The 17,681-nt window shown below is 45.2% G+C and overlaps 1 protein-coding gene across 5 annotated transcripts; it reads left to right on the plus strand.

Annotated features, from left to right (window-relative positions):
• The first annotated feature begins 2,498 nt into the window (after window positions 1–2,498).
• On the plus strand, window positions 2,499–13,263 carry LOC102080330 (P2Y purinoceptor 14-like). 5 transcript variants are annotated; one of them, XM_025898408.1, is made up of 5 exons: window positions 2,499–3,686; window positions 7,954–8,124; window positions 8,798–8,924; window positions 9,026–9,285; window positions 11,940–13,263. In XM_025898408.1, exons 3-5 carry the CDS (start codon window positions 8,808–8,810, stop codon window positions 12,643–12,645), a joined length of 1,083 nt encoding a protein of 360 aa, XP_025754193.1. In that variant the 5' UTR covers window positions 2,499–3,686; window positions 7,954–8,124; window positions 8,798–8,807; the 3' UTR covers window positions 12,646–13,263. The 5 variants fall into 5 exon arrangements, with proteins under 5 accessions (XP_025754193.1, XP_025754191.1, XP_025754192.1 ...); XM_019345362.2 differs by having other exon boundaries at window positions 2,500–3,686; window positions 8,738–8,924; XM_025898406.1 differs by lacking the exon at window positions 7,954–8,124 and having other exon boundaries at window positions 8,741–8,924.
• Window positions 13,264–17,681: the final 4,418 nt, after the last annotated feature.

The following is a 17,681-nucleotide window of genomic DNA, read 5'->3' on the forward strand; positions in this document are numbered from 1 at the left end:
CAGAAAGATTTCTTCATGATTGTTATTCCAAAAACATGTCCTGACAGTTTGCCCTCCAGAGCAGAGACAAACCAGCCTGAGGCAGTTTGAATATTTCCCTCTGTGCTGTGCAGAGATCCGACTGATAGGGTTACAGTCAGGCTCTGCCATCTGTGACTGGAAGACGTGATCTATTTAAAATTCTTTTCTCTCTTCTTTGGAAAAGAGAAAAAAATCAGCATGTTTTAATCTGAAACCAGGCATTCATCGTGGCAGCAAGGTGGAGGTGATGGTGGGAACAGGTTAGTATACCCATAAGCACTTTCAGTAACCTGGTCTACCCCCTCATCTGTTTGATGGTATCAAACCTATCACTATTCAATTCAGTTTTATTTATACAGCACCAAATCACAACAACAGTTTCATTAATGTCCTTATTTTGTAAGGTAAAGACCCTGTACTAATACAAATACAGAGAACACCAACAATCATATGACCCCCTATGTTGAAGCACAGTACGTATCACTCCGCGAGGCTCCTGCCTACTATAGCCATGATGCTCCAACAATCCATCAAGCGGTGCGGCTTCGTAGCTCAGCAAAGTCGTACTAAAACATTTTTGACAGTTTTTTGAGCGCCATGTGCCAGATAAAATCGGTCCGAGGTCAGTGAGCACAACCAGAATTCATACATAAGGCGCGCTGTCGATTTTTCAGAAAATTAAAGAATTGATTTTAAGTGTGCCTTATTTTCCGAAAAACACGGTAATAACGACGGCCCGCTAGCATGCTCTGCCAAAAATTGTGCTTTGTTGTGTATCTGACAAATGAAAGCTAAACCAGTTCCACACCACTGACGTTGCAGCATTTTTACAAACCAGTTCTGGTTCATCTGTTTCACTCAACGATCCGCTTTCGCCCTTCTCATTCTCCGCCGCGCTTTTTCCGCCATGTGCATATGAAAACAAAGGCACTGCGCATGCACGTTTTACCCATATTCTATCGCGATATTTCATTTTCTTATCATTGCCCAACATTATACCAGTATTAGCGTGAACGGTATGATATGGCCCAGCCCTACTCCATAATTAACCTGAGGGTATGAAGAGGACTCTCCATTTACATGAACTATTAGATAGATATGATACAAACCATCATTTCGGTTGGGTCTGTTCCCACAAACCCCGCTAGTTCTAGAGACTTATTCATCATGAAAGAAAACAAGACAGTCGATCGATTGATTACTTGCGCAAGGGAGGCCTCGTTGGTATCTTAGCTCATCACGAATGACCCCGACGATGGCCTCCTCCTGCTGCCTTTTATTGAGAGACAGTTCACACAGCAAACTTCTGTATGTAAGTAAGAGTGTGTGTGTGTGCGCGCGCGCGTGCGCGCGCTTTGGGGGTGCGTTTGTGTGACCTCCTGATGACCAAAAGGGTCATAAAAGCAGGAAGCTTACAACACAACAGATCTTTCAGATAGGATGTATCTACAATAAAACCTCCCCCAACACAAAGTGGTTAGAGGTGCTCAGGATCAAAGGAATGGCTTTGATCTTACTGCTTGAACTAAGACTGTACAAATTTAAGAAACACAATGGCAACATTCAACAATTAGACCTAACAATTTCCTCTCCAGCTTACGAGTTATCTGCTTTAGGCTACGTGTTTGAGAATTATACCACGGAGTCAGGTACTTCTGATTTGAGGCCTTAGTTTTCACAGGAGCTACAGTATCCAGAGTCGTACGTAGTGAGGAGGTAACATTATTAACAAGATGATCGACCTCTGTTGGAGTAGCGTTCAGATAGCTGCTCTGCTCTATGTTGGTACAGGGCATTGAAGATGATAACAGTGGGTGGATTATATTCTTAAACTTAGTTACAGCACTTTCAGAAAGACATCTACTGGGATAAAGTCTACTCTCCACTGCTGTGTAATCAATTATTGTAAATGTAAATGTTATCAGGAAATGATCAGACAGCAGAGGGTTTTCAGGAAACACTGTTAAATGTTCAGTTTCTATGCCATATGTTAAAACAAGATCTAGAGTGTGATTAAAGTGGTGGGTGGGTTCTTTTACATTTTGAGAGAAGCCAATTGAGTCTAATAACAGATTAAATGCCATGTTGAGGCTGTCATTTTTAGCATCTACATGGATGTTAAAATCACCCACAATAATGATTTTATCTGAGCTGAGCACTAAATCAGATAAAAAGTCTGAGAAATCAGAGAGAAACTCTGTGTAAGGCCCAGGTGGACGATAGATGATAACAAGTAAGACTGGTTTCTGAGTTTTACAGCTGGGGTGGACGAGGCTAAGCATCAGGCTTTCAAATGAATTAAAAGTCTGTCTGGGTCTTTCGTTGATTAATAGGCTGGTGTGGGAGATTCCTGCCAATCACTTTAGTTTGGTCCAAATTCTGTGCCAAAGTGAGACTAAACTGGTCCTGAAAACAGTACCAACAAAAACCCCCAAATACCCCCCCCCCCCCCCCCCCAAAAAACAACAACCAAAAAAACAGAACCCTGGAGTCAGCCTGGGAATACAAACAGAGGGCTGGTGTGGCCAAAACAGGCTCCAAAACAAGATGTGAAACCAGGCCCCGACCATCCCAAAGTTCCACAGCAGTCTGAAGGAATCTGAAAACAGGATAAAGCGGATAATCCAAAACAGCTGTGAAATCTGAACCCTGAATCAGTCTGTAATTAGATACAGAGAGAAAACACTGAGTCTGGTAAGCTGGTGCAAAAGCGGATGTAAAATCTGGACTCGCACCAGCCTTCAACACTTCCTAATAGAATTTAAAACCAGAACACTGATCTACACTCAGTGCGGTTTCACCGTCCTGCATAGTGTCTGTTTGCACAGGTCGTATGTTTCACAGAGAGGAGGATTATGGGTCTTCAGCCATCAAGTTCATTGCCAAAACTGACCCCTGTCTTCTCCTGGGCTAAAGGGCCAAAGGCAGCATAGCACCACCATCAGTCTGGAATCTGCAGCAGGTTCTCCAGGACGCTTCAAGACCGGAAACCAAACCCATGACGCAGCTCGCTGTGTGTTTACAGCGTTCACTCTGCTGCTAAAAACCAGAAACCTTCAACAAGCAGCGACATGTCGCTCTTCCTCTGACACATGTGCTGGACCCAGAACCGGCTTTGAATAACTGACAGGCACTCCCAGCTCACACTAAACACTCGCGTAAATCGAATAAAAACAGAATTATGTTTGCTGATTGAAAATAAGAAAACATGAACACAAACTGTGAGTCACGGGACATTTACGAGTCGACTCTGATCTGTGTTACACACAAAGCCTGACTCAAAGCCGTAAAGCTTGCTGGTTAACCTTTAGCTGCTTTTACCTGCTGGTTCTGGTTTGTGTGTCTGACTTAGTGTATTTCCAGCAGTTGCTGTTTTCTGATGAACAGTGTCGCACGCAACAGATCCACTCAGAGCAGAGCTCTTTCCAATAAAGATCTCTGGAAAAATGAAAACTTCCTGGTAAAAATAGGTGTGTGTTTTTGACTTGCAAATGAGGAACGGTGCTGCATGCAGGACGTCAGCACAGCAGCAACCACCAGCTTCCTCCACCGCCCTCCCTCTCTCTGTGTGGCCTGGCCTTCCTCATATAAACTGTGCAGAAGGAAGTCATAAAGGGTTTCTCACAGATTCACCGTGAAGACGCGCAGACAGGACAGTGCTGCAGGTAAGTCTGCTGCTTCTACCCCACCTCACCTGTATGCTTACATGTCACATGTCTGGCCTTTAAATGCTGTGATTAGCATATTCACACAGAAACACTGACACCGCCGCTGTTGGTATTAGTGTGTCTGCTCACAGATCTGAAAGTGTGAAAGTAGTGAATAAAGGAAAATGTTTTCTGGTTTTGGGATGAGAATGTAGAGATGGGAGCTTCTCCTCCTGCGGTTTCACTGCTCGCAGCGCGTACAGGCTTGTGTATCTTTGGCTCACAGGTGGCATCTTTCATGTGGTTCAGTGGTTCCCGGCCTATCGACCCAGCGCTGCAGGCTGCACAGAGGTGCAAACATCCAAAGAACGTCTGCTTTCCTCTGCTGTCCATCATTACTGAGAACCATGGATGGGAGTGATTTAGCTGTGAGGTTCCAATGATAGTTAACTGTTATTGGCTGCGTTTGTGTGCCGGCAGCACAGAGTCAGTGGTTAGTGCTGTCGCCTCACAGTAAGAATGTGTTCCTGTGTAGGTGGTCTCTCCGTGGCTGTGAGGGTCCCATCAGGGCTCTCTGGCGCCCCCCTCCCCGGTCCGGAGACAGGTGTGCTGGAGTAAGTGGGTGCGAGGCAGAGGAAGCGCCGCGTGGATGTGATTTGTACCCAACATGCTGTTTGCACTCAGAAACGGCACTGAAAGTTGCTAATGCAGCGGACTGCACCGCAGCTCTTCGATGATGAGGCCAGTTGATGTGACTTTGTGGCAGACTTAAGTGCAACAACATGAACCGCTGGGACGTCTTGTAGTTGGTTATTTTCGTGGTCAAACATTTGTCCCTCAGGTTTTTCCTCCTTGTTGTTATTCCCTCACGTCCATGCCAACGGTCTGATCTCCCTCTGGGAATGTGCTGACATCCTTATACTGATGCTGTGATGAATACTTCTAATACATCTCTCGTGAGGTGCAGACGGATTCACGCAGGTACGGCGTAGATTCCTGCAGAAGCACAAATCCTCATTGTTGACCACACAGAGACACCACAGTGATGTTTGAGCACAGGTTTAGTTTTCAGTCACATGTCAGTGAGTCTTCTGGGAGATATTACTGGTGGTGACGCAGTGTTGTGATGAGGCTTCCTCAAAGAAAATAGACCCTCTCTGAGTGTGGAACTTTAAAAAAAAATGTTTTCTTTGCCAATAAAAAAATTCTCATGAAGTTTCGATTATCGGTGGCTGCTGTTTCTCTTTAACTGGGTCGCACTGTGGCAACTAAGCCGCTGTGACCACAAGCTGCAGCTTCGCAGTGCTGATGTAACAGAGCAGACGAGAGCGCTGAGCTGATTGGTCAGGAGAAAAACACCAGAGCTGGAAATATCTGCAGTCACAATCACAAACAGATCGAGGTTTCATTTGCTTTAAATCCACTGTTCAAATGAAAACGTCAGCGTGGAGGGACAAACAGGGCGAGTCCTGCATGTTTGCCAACAGCTGCGTGCCTCGTCACATGACCACACATACCTGAACTGGAAACACCTGTAAGGAAAACAACAGCAGCCCTACCCCATCGCGTCTGCTGTTTCAGCCTCAGTTTATAAGTCCTGCAGGGACACTTGTGCGATTAGAAACAGGAAATGGCGTCGACCTGTTGCACAAACACGACACCCAAACTGAGCGTATCGACCCTCAGGGCCGCGCACAGGAACGAAACCCCTCGTTTAACAGAACGGTGAAGCCAGAACGATAAACAGGCCGACAGCACGAAGCCGACATCTACAACGCCATCCGTGAGTGAGGCCAACGCTTCGGTCAGAGCGCAGACTAAATGTAAACTTATCGAGTTACGTGCACTTGATGAACATGTGGAACGTGGAACATCCTCAAAAAACCCACTGTGGAAGAAAGAGTGTGGACAGTGAGCGACGAAAATGAAGAAACTGATAAATACTTTGAGAGCAGCGTGCAGTCGTGTCAGAGGTCAGACTAGCTTATTTCACTGTTGCCGCTGTATTCAGCGCATTTGCTGCCAAATGCAGTGATCTGATTGGTCAGATCTGTTTGTTCGTCTCTGAAAAATCAAGTTTGGTTTCACGTTCTTCCTGCAAAATTATGCGGTCGGCGTGAACGGCCGCATCAACAACAACTGAGCGTGAAATATATTTTTAATGCGTGAAACAGTGGCACAGATTTCGAGTGTGTGAAGGTCTGCAGAGTTTCAAAGGTGATGTGGGCCTGCTGCTCTCAGTCACACGGGAGTGAAACCAAACCTCAGCATCAGCTCAAAAACAAAAGCTCAGGGAGGGAGGGAGACCTCTGTGGAGAAATTATAGACTAAAACAACAATGATAATAATAATAATAATAATAATAATGATGATAATAATAATGATAATAATGATGATAATAATGCCCGGCTGCCTGTTGCCGTGGTGTTTGCTCTGCAGTGCAGCCTTCACAGGTTCACATCAGACTTGTGTGTCGTGGTCCTGAGTGTTCTGACTCAGTGTTTATGGTTTGCGGTTAATTTATTTTCTCTTTTATTCTTTTTCATGGTTTTGGTTCTGCTTGTGTTAGAGTCTTAGTTCCTAGGATTTAGGTTTCTGTTGCTTTGCCTTCCCCGTGTCCCTCGTAGAGTCACTCTGCCTCCTCAGTCAGTCGTGTCTCAGGGCTCGTCTGTCTTTGGTAGCCTCGTGTCTCATCTCAGTGTATCTAGTTTTGCTTCCCCTTGCCTCATTATGTGTGATTAGTCCCAGCTGTGTTTCCCTCCTGTTTCCTGTTCCCTCCTCACTACCTTGTGTATTAAAGCTCTGTGTTCTCCTTTGTCGTGTCGTACGTCTCTTCAGTGCTGTGTGTTCCTCATTTCCTGAGGCCTTGGTTTACTAGCTTCTAGTTATTATGGTTTGTTTCTTGTTTCCTGTATTCAAGTCTTTCACAGCACAGTGAAAGCTCCTTTAGTTCCTCCCTCTGTGTCCTGCGAGTCCTGCATTTGGGTCCAATCTCCTGCCTGCCACACAGCAAATGTGACTGTGTGTGGTTTAGGATTCAGAGCTGTGGTGAAGGTGCCAGAAGAAGCAGGCAGAGCGGGACTTCCTCTGGCCCCACGGCAGCCCCCGGGCTTTACCCTGACATATGTTGGTCCTGGTTTATCGGGCCGGGGCTTTGCAGAGGTAACGACCTGTAAGGACAGATGATGGAACCTGTGAAGGAGGAGGCCTTGGTTACGATGCTGTCAGTGATCGGGGTCAGGCTATGAAGATGAGCCGGCTTCTGTTTAGGTTCACGAAACTTCCCACACCCCCGCCCGTCATCGTGTGAATGCAGTGATCTTTCTGCTTTACATCAGTGATGCTCTGCTGCAGTAACAACAACACCATTAAAAAAGTGGAACAGATGAAACAAACACTGTGCAATAAAAACACCGACGGGTGCTGATCTGAGGTCAGATAAGCTCACGATAGTAAGTAGGTTAACACAGGCTAGCAGGATCCTTCCTGCGTCTCTGACCTGTGAAGATGTCACACAGGGTCGATGAAAAGATAAGAGCGATCGGTTCTGTGAGATCACATATCGTCGTATCGATGAGGAGATCAGACCGACAGGAGTCCTCCTCCTCTGGGAGGAAAGTCTGAGCCGCTGTGATCGTCAGGAGGAGACGCACTGCTCTGTGAGAGGCAAAGATGATTTAATAATCATCATTACTCCACATGTTTCTGACTCTAACAGAGACGAGTGTCAGTAATGCAGCTGCTGCTGTAACCTGTCCTGTTGCTGCACAGCTACGAGGCCATGTTTGCAGTGACAGACCCACCTGTCGGGTAAATCTGTGTCACTGTACAGGTGTGTGTAAACCCCACACACCTTCAGGCGGTGAGGAACACTAAACGTGAATCTGTTGCTCGCAGCTCAGGAAGCTCCTTGTTCATATTCATGTTATGAATCAGGTGTACAACGCAGCCGCCAACACATCTCACAGAAGAGATGACAAATTACACAGAAGGAAACAAATCTGTGGTTCTGGAAACACGTCCACTCTGCGTTTACCACGAGATTTATGACCCACATCAATGATATTTACAAGATTTTCTAAAATGAGTTTTATTCGCTGATGATGTGAATGTTTTGGGCTGTGGTGAGAATCTCCACAGGATTTAAAATAAATGGTTTGATATAAATAAATATGATGCTAAATTTGTCAGTATTTGGTAACAGTAAGGTATAAAAATCAGATTCAGGTCAAACAGAAATGTTACATTAGTCATATTCTAAATAAACTTTCCAAAATCACCTCAGTGACCTTTTAGAGGTGAAAAGCGTGCCGCTGATGTGTGACGCAGGAGTGTAAGGGGGACATTACACTAAAGATGTGCGACGTTCAGACGACCACAGGACGTTTCTCCACATCCACACAGTGCGTGGCGTAGAGTCGCCGCCCCATCATAGCCTCATTCTTCCTAATCACAGGTGCGGTCAGTTCAGATTATCACTATGAAGCACAAAAAATAAGACCTGCTTTTTCTTGGTGTTAAATATCGACATAATTATGTGTAAATGTTAGAAAAAGCGTGTGCGGGCACGTTAATGAAGCTCGTCCTAAATATGGAGTGTGTCTGAGCTCCATGTAAAGGTGATATTGTCCTGTGTGAATATTGTTTAAATGATTAAATATCATTAAAGGAAGTCAGTCTGAGCTTCTCTTTACCTGTTCAGTGTATCTATACTTCGATTTTCTCTTTATCAGTTTTCTGTTTATGGTGTGATTTATATTTACATGTTTGAAACAAAACGCTGAATCTGGTCTGGATGGAGATCTGTATCAGTAAAATCCCAGTTACCGTTGCCTCTGTCTGCTCTTCTATTTTAACAAACAGCTTGAAGAATGAGCTGTTTCTAAATCATCCGTTTCTTCGGCGTCTGTGATGTTCGCCGCCTTTCACCACAAGTTTTTGTTTTGTTTATTGCTAAAGGCTCCCTCTTATTTAGCATCACATTTGTTTAGGTGCCGTGAGAGCAGCGGCCTCCTGAAAAAGGCATGATTGGTAACCATGTGTTGTACCACTTCCCTTTTCGCCTTCAGCAGTTCCTGTGGTGACCGTCTCTGTTTTAACCGCCGTCTAACCCGGGTTGGTCTTTCCAGACCCGGAAACATGGCAGCTTCGTCCTTCAACCAGTCCAGAAGCAACAGTAACTCCAGCTGTTATGAAGACATCCAGGACACTTCAGCCCACATCTTCTTCATGGTGATCTACACCCTGGTGTTTCTAGTGAGTCGCTGTCCTCTCTGTCTTCATGATGTGGCAGCAAATAACTATTAAACTTTGACTAAATGATGCAAACCTCCTTCCTGTCCCTCCTGTGTCTGCAGGTCGGTTTGTTCCTCAACGGTTTCACCCTGAACGTTTACTTCTTCAGGGGTCAGCGCCACGCGTCCAGCGTCACCATCTTCCTGAAGAACCTGGCAGCGGCCGACTTCCTCATCAGCCTCTGCCTCCCTTTGCGAATTATGAAGTATGCCAACATTAAATCTGAGATCATCCGCAAGGTCTACTGCAACTTCGGCGCCTCCGCCTTCTACCTGAACATGTACGCCAGCATCACGTTCATGGGCTTCATCGCCGCTAACAGGTGGGAACGTAATCAGGACACCTGCACAAAACTGAGGCAAAAATACAAAAGCAGGGAAAAAACAGGCGTTAGAGAGAAGAGAGGACTGTAAATAATCAGGGAACTGATTACAAGATGAGACACAGCAGGGAACAGAGGACAGGTGGAGACAATCACAAAGGACAGAAAGAAAACTAGACCAGAAGAATAAACTTCAACAGCAGACAGACAAATAAGACTGAGGCCTACAGGGAACAGAGAGGGAACTAAAACAGGTGCCAAAACTCAAAAAACCAAAGAATCAAAAACACACCTGAGAAAAATACAGCTGATACAAAAATACGCTGAAGCTGTAGCAAGTTTGTTTCTGCTGCAAACATTTTCAGCGTATTTACAGTGGATGGGATGTGGGTTCTTATCTTGTGGTAGATGATTGTCTTCACTCTGTATCAAATTAAATTTCAAGGAAATCGAATGTGGTTACGTTTGTCTGGCGTTTATTCGGGTCGTGACACCGAGCCGAACGCCACCTGCATACATGATGGACTTTTTTTTTCAAAACCATAAACAGTCCACGATGTGCGTCATGGCGATTAGCGCCATTGCCTGGTAACTAGGTCACTGAATTTTCAACCGTTTAAAATTCCAGAAGGTGAGCAGTGAATGACTTTTTATTAAGTCTGTTATGTGGCTCTACAGTTCATCTGGCTTCTCAGCTAAACAGGAGAAAATTACACGTACAGATGTAGACATGAGCCTGATCCTAGCAGCTGTCAGTGTGACGCTGCGTGTTGTCTCTGCAGCTGCAGAGAGGTATCAGCATGATACCGTCATACTTGTTTAAAAAGCAAAGGATGTGGTGTTGATGCTACTTCTGCCTCAGTGGTCAGAGCTGAAGCAGCAGAATGAAATCGACAGCGCAGTTCATCACTGACTCAGCACATTTGCACATATTACACACACACGCACACATCAAGAGGATCATTTAAGAAGTGAAACACCAACATCAATGCATTTGCATTTAACATTTGTGAACGGTCAACTTTGCTTAAACCGCTGTGGTGCATCTCCACTCGATCTCGGCTGTTACTGCTGGACCTGAAAAAATTTAGACCCAATCTGAGACAGACCAATGGAAAACCCCAAACCCAGGGAGAGCAGGAACAGCCAAATTACCGTATTTTTCGGAGCATAAGGCGCATTCAGCGAAACAAAACAGTCAGATAAGTCAAACTTTATTCAACTCATTCTTCTTGCTTCCTCCACTTCTGTACCATTGATTCATTAATGTTGAATTCTCTGGCAGCTGCTCTATTCCCATGTTGCTGCAGTATATTAATGACTAACCTGGTATTGTGGATGGATTATCTCAGTTGTTCTCCTGACTGAAGTTTGGTCCGTTTACAGCATCCTGCCATGCGATTGCATTTGTCCCTAACCATCGGGAACCCTCACGTTAACTTTTATCGAGTGGAAAAAAGTTAGCGTTCATCCTCCAGCTTCACTGTGTTTATGTTATGCTAACATAGCTGTGTCGCTAGCGATCACGTAGCACATCATTATATAGCAGCTAGCCCAACTTCAGTAACCCTACAAACGTCACTGCTGTTTAGTTTTCTGTCTTCATTTATGTTGGAAGTGATAGCAGAGCTGTACGTTTGAATTGTTCAGAAATCTCTCAGTCAGAACATGCTATATCATGTTTAGGTGGAAGCTAGCGAGCTAACTTCCTGCTAACTTCTAACTCTGTTAAATGTAATAAATTCTCTTTTCATGGATGCCTGGATGTTAAATTTAATAGTTACACCTGTTAAAGCAGAAACACTGATCATTTTATCAAAGATGAAAGAATTTAGACAGTTTGTAACTCTCAGTGATGTCGCAGTGTTCGTTTGACTTTGGGACCTGAAGGTGACGGAGTTTAGGACCCAGATGACTCCGCGAGGCTCCTGACTACGGTAGCCGTAATGCTCCGACAATCCATCAAGCGGTGCGGCTTCGTAGCTTAGCAAAGTCGTTCTAAAACATTTTTGACAGTTTTTTGAGCGCCGTGTACCACATAAAATTGGTTCGAGGTCAGTAAGCACAACTAGAATTCATACATAAGGCGCACTGTCGATTTTTCAGAAAATTAAAGCATTTTAAGTGCACCTTATAGTGCTGAAAATACAGTAGATCATATATTCACACCCTACCTGACCTGATTATTTCCAGCAGACTTCAGACCCTGTCAGACTCAGTGGACCCATACAGCGCTGTATCCGTGTCACAGTGAGTTTAATAAGAAGCGTCTCCAGTTCGAATCACACAGATCCGGATCTGGCAACAGTGCAGGTCCAAACAACTGTGAACAAAATTTAGGGAACAAACTAGAGTCCAGTTATCAGTCTACTTCGAAATGGCAGTCATCAGTCATGTCCCTGTGAATAAAGGGTTTACTGTCATCAATGAAATGCTCCCTGTCCTCCCTGAAGAGGAAGTCTCTGTGCGTAAAGGTTATCGGTTAAAGCTTTTCTTTGGGCCACAATCGTCCAACAGTCAGTGGGCGCAGACATGGTGGAAAGTGCAGGATGGAGAACATGGGTCCACACTGGATGAACATTCTTAATCTTTGATTTTCAGGAGGTGAAAGGGTTGGTTTGACTCACACACTGATAGCTCTCTCCTCCCTGCAGGTACCTGAAGATCGTCCACCCTTTGGGAAATCACATGCTGCAGACAGTACGAGGTGCTAAGATAATATCCATTGTAACCTGGGTCTTCCTCATCACTGTGACGAGCTCCTACATCCTGGTCTCTCTTATAACAGAAAACTCGGTATTTGAAACACTAACAAAAGTGAGCTGTGATGAGATGCACAGTAAAGAGCTCAGCGTGCTTTACAAAATCATCCACGTCTTCTCGGCCACCATCTTCGTGACCGTCCTCGTCTGCCTGGTTGTCTTCTACTACAAAACCTCTCGCAAGCTTTCAGTGGCGCAGGAGAAGCAGCCTGCATCTACTGGGTCCAAGAAGCTCGCCAGATCGCGCAGAAACATGCTGGTGCTGGTCAGCGTCTTCTGCGTCTGCTTTGTCCCCTACCACCTGGTTCGCCTTCCTTACGCCTACACATCCAAGACCAACAACTGTTCGTGGAGACAGGTGTTCTTCTACGTGAAGGAAATGGCGGTCTTTGTGTCCGTTCTCAATGTTTGTCTGGACCCGCTCATCTACTTCATCTTCTGCAAGGCCTTCCGGGCCAGGTTGAGCCTCAGGAACATGCAAACCACTACAGAGGTGTCAACGGTCGCAGCGAACGGAGAGAGGAGGAGCAGCGATACGCAGAGCTCCATCAAAAGGAAGCTATCGCTCACCCCAACGACAAGGACCAGCGTGCTGTAGCTTTAAGCTAACACACGAACAACTGTGATGAATGTGAGCTTTAAAAACTGCGACTATATGCCAAAGCTGCGACTATATGCCAAAGCTGCCTGCTGGGACCAGCCATTTCAGGATGCTGGGTGGTACCACGTCGGGCTTTTCAAAGACCTACACTGAAATGTTTCTGTTTGCTATCAAACAGTCAAAGGCCTAAATATTAAGAAAAGTCATGTCAGTACACTGAAGTATTTTTTTTGTAGATGCAGAATTTCATCACTTAGTAACTATTTATCATCTATCTTCTGTTTTAAGTCTGTGACTGTAAAAAATCCCTGATGGCCGGCTAAACTACAAGCCAACATATCTCAACATATCTCAGAGGTTTTGACATTTTATCACCTCTTCCTGCACTGATGTACCTTTAAAACGTCCGAATCAGCCTCTTTTCAAACTCATTTACAGGAAGCAGTCCGATTTGGTCTCAGGTGAACTGGACCAGTAAAACCACTGCATAAAAACCTATGTGTTTGAAAAAGTGTAAATATGTACATTCTGTTATTGTTCACTTAAACCAGAGCCACAATCTGTATGTAAACGACTCTGTATATAAATAAATGTAATACATTTATCACACTGAAATAGGGCTTTGTTCCTAAGCATCACACAGTACAAGTCCCTCCAAAAAGTCAGTTTCAGGCAGGCGCCAGCTTTCATATAACCAACTGACGCGACCACAGACGCAGGCAGAGGAACAATGACTCACTGCATCGAGAGGGGTTTTTCTACAAACATCTTTGGAAAACCTCGGCCTCTTTATCACGAGGAAAAGGTTTGAATTTTGACTTGCAAATGAACAAATATGGCACTTCAACACACGCACAGGCTTTTTCTGCAACTCTTCTTCCTCCCACGCCCTTCCTCCATGTGTCATCACACCTTTCTGACATAAACCTGGGCCAAAGGACATCACAGACAGGCGAAGGTCACTGCACTCTGTACACCTACTACACCAACAATACTATGCAGATCTCTTATATTTCTCTGCTACAAATACTGTAAATAAGTCCTGTATGCACTTAGATATGAGCTAATGTAAATGAAAGATTAGTATTCTCCTAAAAGGTGTGAATTAAAAAGTCTGTTTACTTAAGTGAAAGTGATCAATACAACAATGAAAAAGAGATTAATTATGAGTTTAAGTGTATTCAAAGTGCACACAGATGCTCTGTTTCACTCTTCTTGCTTGGTGTTCTCTCTCTGCGGTAGAGCATCACTTCCTGTTCCTGTTCCAACACACAGTGATGTTTTTGTGTAGCTTATCTGTGTAGCCAATTTCATTAAAATTTATAGAGAACTTCTTATTTCATAGTGTCACCTTCACGTGCTTCATCCAAAGCACGCTCTCTGTGTACGGAGGAAACTTGTTAGGAGAGACGGCATCCATCCCACTTTGGGAGATGATTATGAGTCTCTCTATCCACAGCGTCTTTACCCGTGGATAGAGAGACTTTCAGCTGTACGGCGCACTGTGATGACCTGCATGATAAGATCAGCGAGCTCTGCAGCTTTATGAAAATACCCCAGCGCCATGCTTCTGTTCTGGTTTTCATCTATCATCTGTCTCCTCGACACACAGCACAGAGCACGTTACACTGCACAAACAGTCCCAGTTTAAACACCGGGAGGAACCAAAATCCACCAGCTCCATGAGCACAGAGCGATCCCACACAGATGCTCTCGGGAGGAGCCCAGCCGACCCTAACTGTGCGTTCATGTTTCTTATGCTTTGTGTTTCAGTTTGAAGTCGGGCTTGTTTATAAAACCGATTGCTCATAGGTATGAATGTGAGTGTGAACGGTCGTCTGTCTGTCTGTGGTGACCTGTGGTAGCTGAGATAGGCTCCAGCCCCCCGTGACCCTGATAAGGATAAGTAGAAGAGGATGGATGGAAGCTCTTACTTATATCTCATTATGATTAACAGAAGACGAATGCAGGAAATAACACACACTGACCCTGTCTGTTGAAATGAAATACCTGACAGGGCCAAGCTGTGGTGCTTCACAAGGTTAGAAATCCAGACTAAAGCCAGACTAGTCTGAGGACACAAGAACAGCAGAGAGGAGATTCAACTGACCTGTTGGTTAAAATAACCGATTCAGCAAACTGCAGTTTTCTTAAAGTACAATAACATCTTTGACCTAAAATTGTTGTGTATTTGCAGTCATTCCAGCACTGATGTGAAGCACTGCAGGATGTTACCAAAAGTATTCACTCGTCTGCCTTCACACACACGGCCCTCATCCCACTCTTCATCCACAGGGTTTAACGTGACGTCGGCCTTTTGCCACAAAGTTTCGGGCTGTTTCTGGGACTTTTTGATCATCCTTCCAGAGCAGACACTGAAGTTGGAGGAGAAGGCCTGGCTCGCAGTCTCCGCTCGAATTCATCCCAAAGCTGTTGTGTCGGGATGAGGAACCGCCAAACCAGACTCATCCATTGGATAGCCAGACGGAGAAGCGTGATTGGTCACTCTCAGATTTTACGTGACCTGCCGCTTCATGGCTGAGCTGCTGTCTCTTCATCGTCGCTTCGACTTTGCTGTAATCCCACTAACAGCTGACTGTGGAATATTTAGTAGTGAGGAGATTTCTGCTGTGACACGCTGGGGTTCACTGAGCTCCTGAGAGCCTTTCACAGATGTTTGTAGAGCAGTCTGCAGGTGCTGGTTTTATACACCTGGACATGGAAGTGACCGGAACACCTGAACTCACCTTGCAGCACTTTCATAGTGAAACCTTTGTGAGAGTATGAAAGCGACTGGTTGTTGTTGTTGTCGTCTCAGAGGTGTTAAAGAAGTGGATTTATAGGTGAAATGATGTGAGGGGAGTTTGGTGGGACTTTTCTCACTAAAGGGAAGTGACAGTGTTTCATTTCCCCTTCTGGTAACCTCCACCACACGACTGACAGAGGCTGAAAGCTGCAGCAATAGACAGCATAACGGGGAAGTTTGGCTCTTTCTATATTGTAAATCCCCAAATTAACAGAGCTCAAAAGGACAAAGACACCGCGCTGGAAGCAGAGATGCATCATAACTTCTGAGAGTTCAGGAACTTAACAGTGAAAATCTTCAAACTTTGTCCAGTTTGTCCGACCTCGACATCGATGTTTGGATTACAGTTACATCAAACAGCTTTCAAAGGCATCTCAGACGCTTGCTATGATATTTTTATCATACCTGATAGTTCTTTTTTCATAGTAGTGATGAAAAAAGAACTTTAAAATAATGAGCTTGCAGGTTTTACTCTGCTTTATCTCAGAAATCTCTCTCTGCTTTTCGGACACATTCAGGATCATCATCACTTTGGTCGTGCAGGGAATGAGTCACCATTCAGACCTTTCACAGTGAGCAGAGCATCACTCCACCTTCTGTCTCTGCTCACCTCCTCGTGCATGGAGGTGAACACCAACAACCTTACCAACTACGAGCTAACGGCCACACAACAGGCAGAATATTGCAGCTAACATGTACGACAGCGGTGCCCAGCAAAGGAAACGAAGCTTCTCTGTCAGCGTGTCAGTGATGCGGGTGTAAAATCGCAGCATGTCATGTTTAACCCAGCCGGGGACAGAGGCTCTACTTTTTTATTTTGGCCTCCTCTCAGGCTCGGGGGTCATAATCACGCTTCACTTCAACTCAGTGCAGAAAACTTGCTGCCCTGAAGTTTCCTGCTGCTGACCAATCATCTGGAGCTCAACAAATAGTTTTGGTGACATTTAGGAGACATGCAGGAAAACAGCTGCCTGATGATTTTTATTTCCCTAGAATTCAGTTTTTAACCTCACTGCAGACTCCTTGGTGTGTTTTTGCTTTTTGCTCATGTCGTCTTCTTTTGTTTGCGTGACGTGGAGACACGCAGCATTAAGTTTAGCTCCTGTAGAACAAACTCAGTGTCACCGCAGTAGACGATGTAGTCGCAACCTTTACTGGCTTGTGGTCGTCAGCACCAGTTTTCCAGGATTCACTCAGACCAGCTGGGAGGACACACATGGGTTCGATTCCAGGAGCCTTTTTTAGATCTAAAGTCTGAGTCTGACAGACGCCTCACTGATGTGACATCATCGTGGGGATTTAGGACGCTGCTGGTTTTTGACCTGGTCTGTCTCTGGGTCAAGCACGCTGAAGCAGGTGCAAACAGGAAGTCAGCAAACAGCATGTATCTGAGTATTAAAGTCACACGGTGGGTTTCCTGCTGTTGTACAGCCAGCAGTACGCTCTGACCGATGAGGACTAAATAAGGACTGATGTGAAACGATTGAGCTGAGCGTCATCATTCTGTTAAAACTGTGTCAGGTTCCCTGAGCTGCGCTCGCCGCCTGGCATCAGTAACAAACAGGAAGTCTTAATGTGCAGCATGGGCACACCGGCCTGCAGCCACTTCTGACTTTGGTTAATGAATTGATCCCAGAGTGAGATTCGTGTTTCACATTTGCGCAGGCAGACTCTTCCTCCTTTGTCACTTTTGTTTTTGGAGAGTCTGTTGGTACACGCCTCAGGCATGCAGCAGAACACCCAGCTCATGCAGGGTGAGGTGAGCTGGGGATTTTTCTGGCTGGTTGCTATGGTGAATGATAATATCAGTGATGCTGGAGTCATCACATGGGGAGTTAATTCATGGTAAACACACATTGTGTTTACACACTCAAAAGTCTGCTGATAAACTTTTTCAAGTGCCAGAAAACCTTCCATGCTCAGGCGCAGGTATGCAGCTGTTTTATTTCTGAACTCCAAAAAATAACTTCTCTCCGTCTCGCACCAACTCGTGGTCCACATATCTGTGGCCCTCACAGCGACTCAGAACAGACTGCAGGCACAAACACTCCGATCCTGACGCAGACCTGATTTCACAAAGGCGGGGGCCGAGTCCACTCAGGAGCAGAGTCGGAGACTTTAATGATTCTGCTGGAAACTACAGCTCCCTGTCTGCATGTGCAGCCAGCCTCATCCTCTGCTTTGGGTTGTGATGTTCATGCTGGTGAAACAGAGTCTGTAAGATTTG

Source organism: Oreochromis niloticus, linkage group LG14 (assembly GCF_001858045.2).
Source record: "Oreochromis niloticus isolate F11D_XX linkage group LG14, O_niloticus_UMD_NMBU, whole genome shotgun sequence".
Taxonomy (NCBI): domain Eukaryota; kingdom Metazoa; phylum Chordata; class Actinopteri; order Cichliformes; family Cichlidae; genus Oreochromis; species Oreochromis niloticus.

Coding starts and splice junctions, on each gene's coding strand:
- LOC102080330 (XM_025898408.1), top strand. CDS start 8,808: ATGGCAGCTTCGTCCTTCAACCAGTCCAGAAGCAACAGTAACTCCAGC. Junction 8,925..9,025: donor TCTACACCCTGGTGTTTCTA/GTGAGTCGCTGT, acceptor CTGTGTCTGCAG/GTCGGTTTGTTCCTCAACGG. Junction 9,286..11,939: donor GGCTTCATCGCCGCTAACAG/GTGGGAACGTAA, acceptor TCCTCCCTGCAG/GTACCTGAAGATCGTCCACC.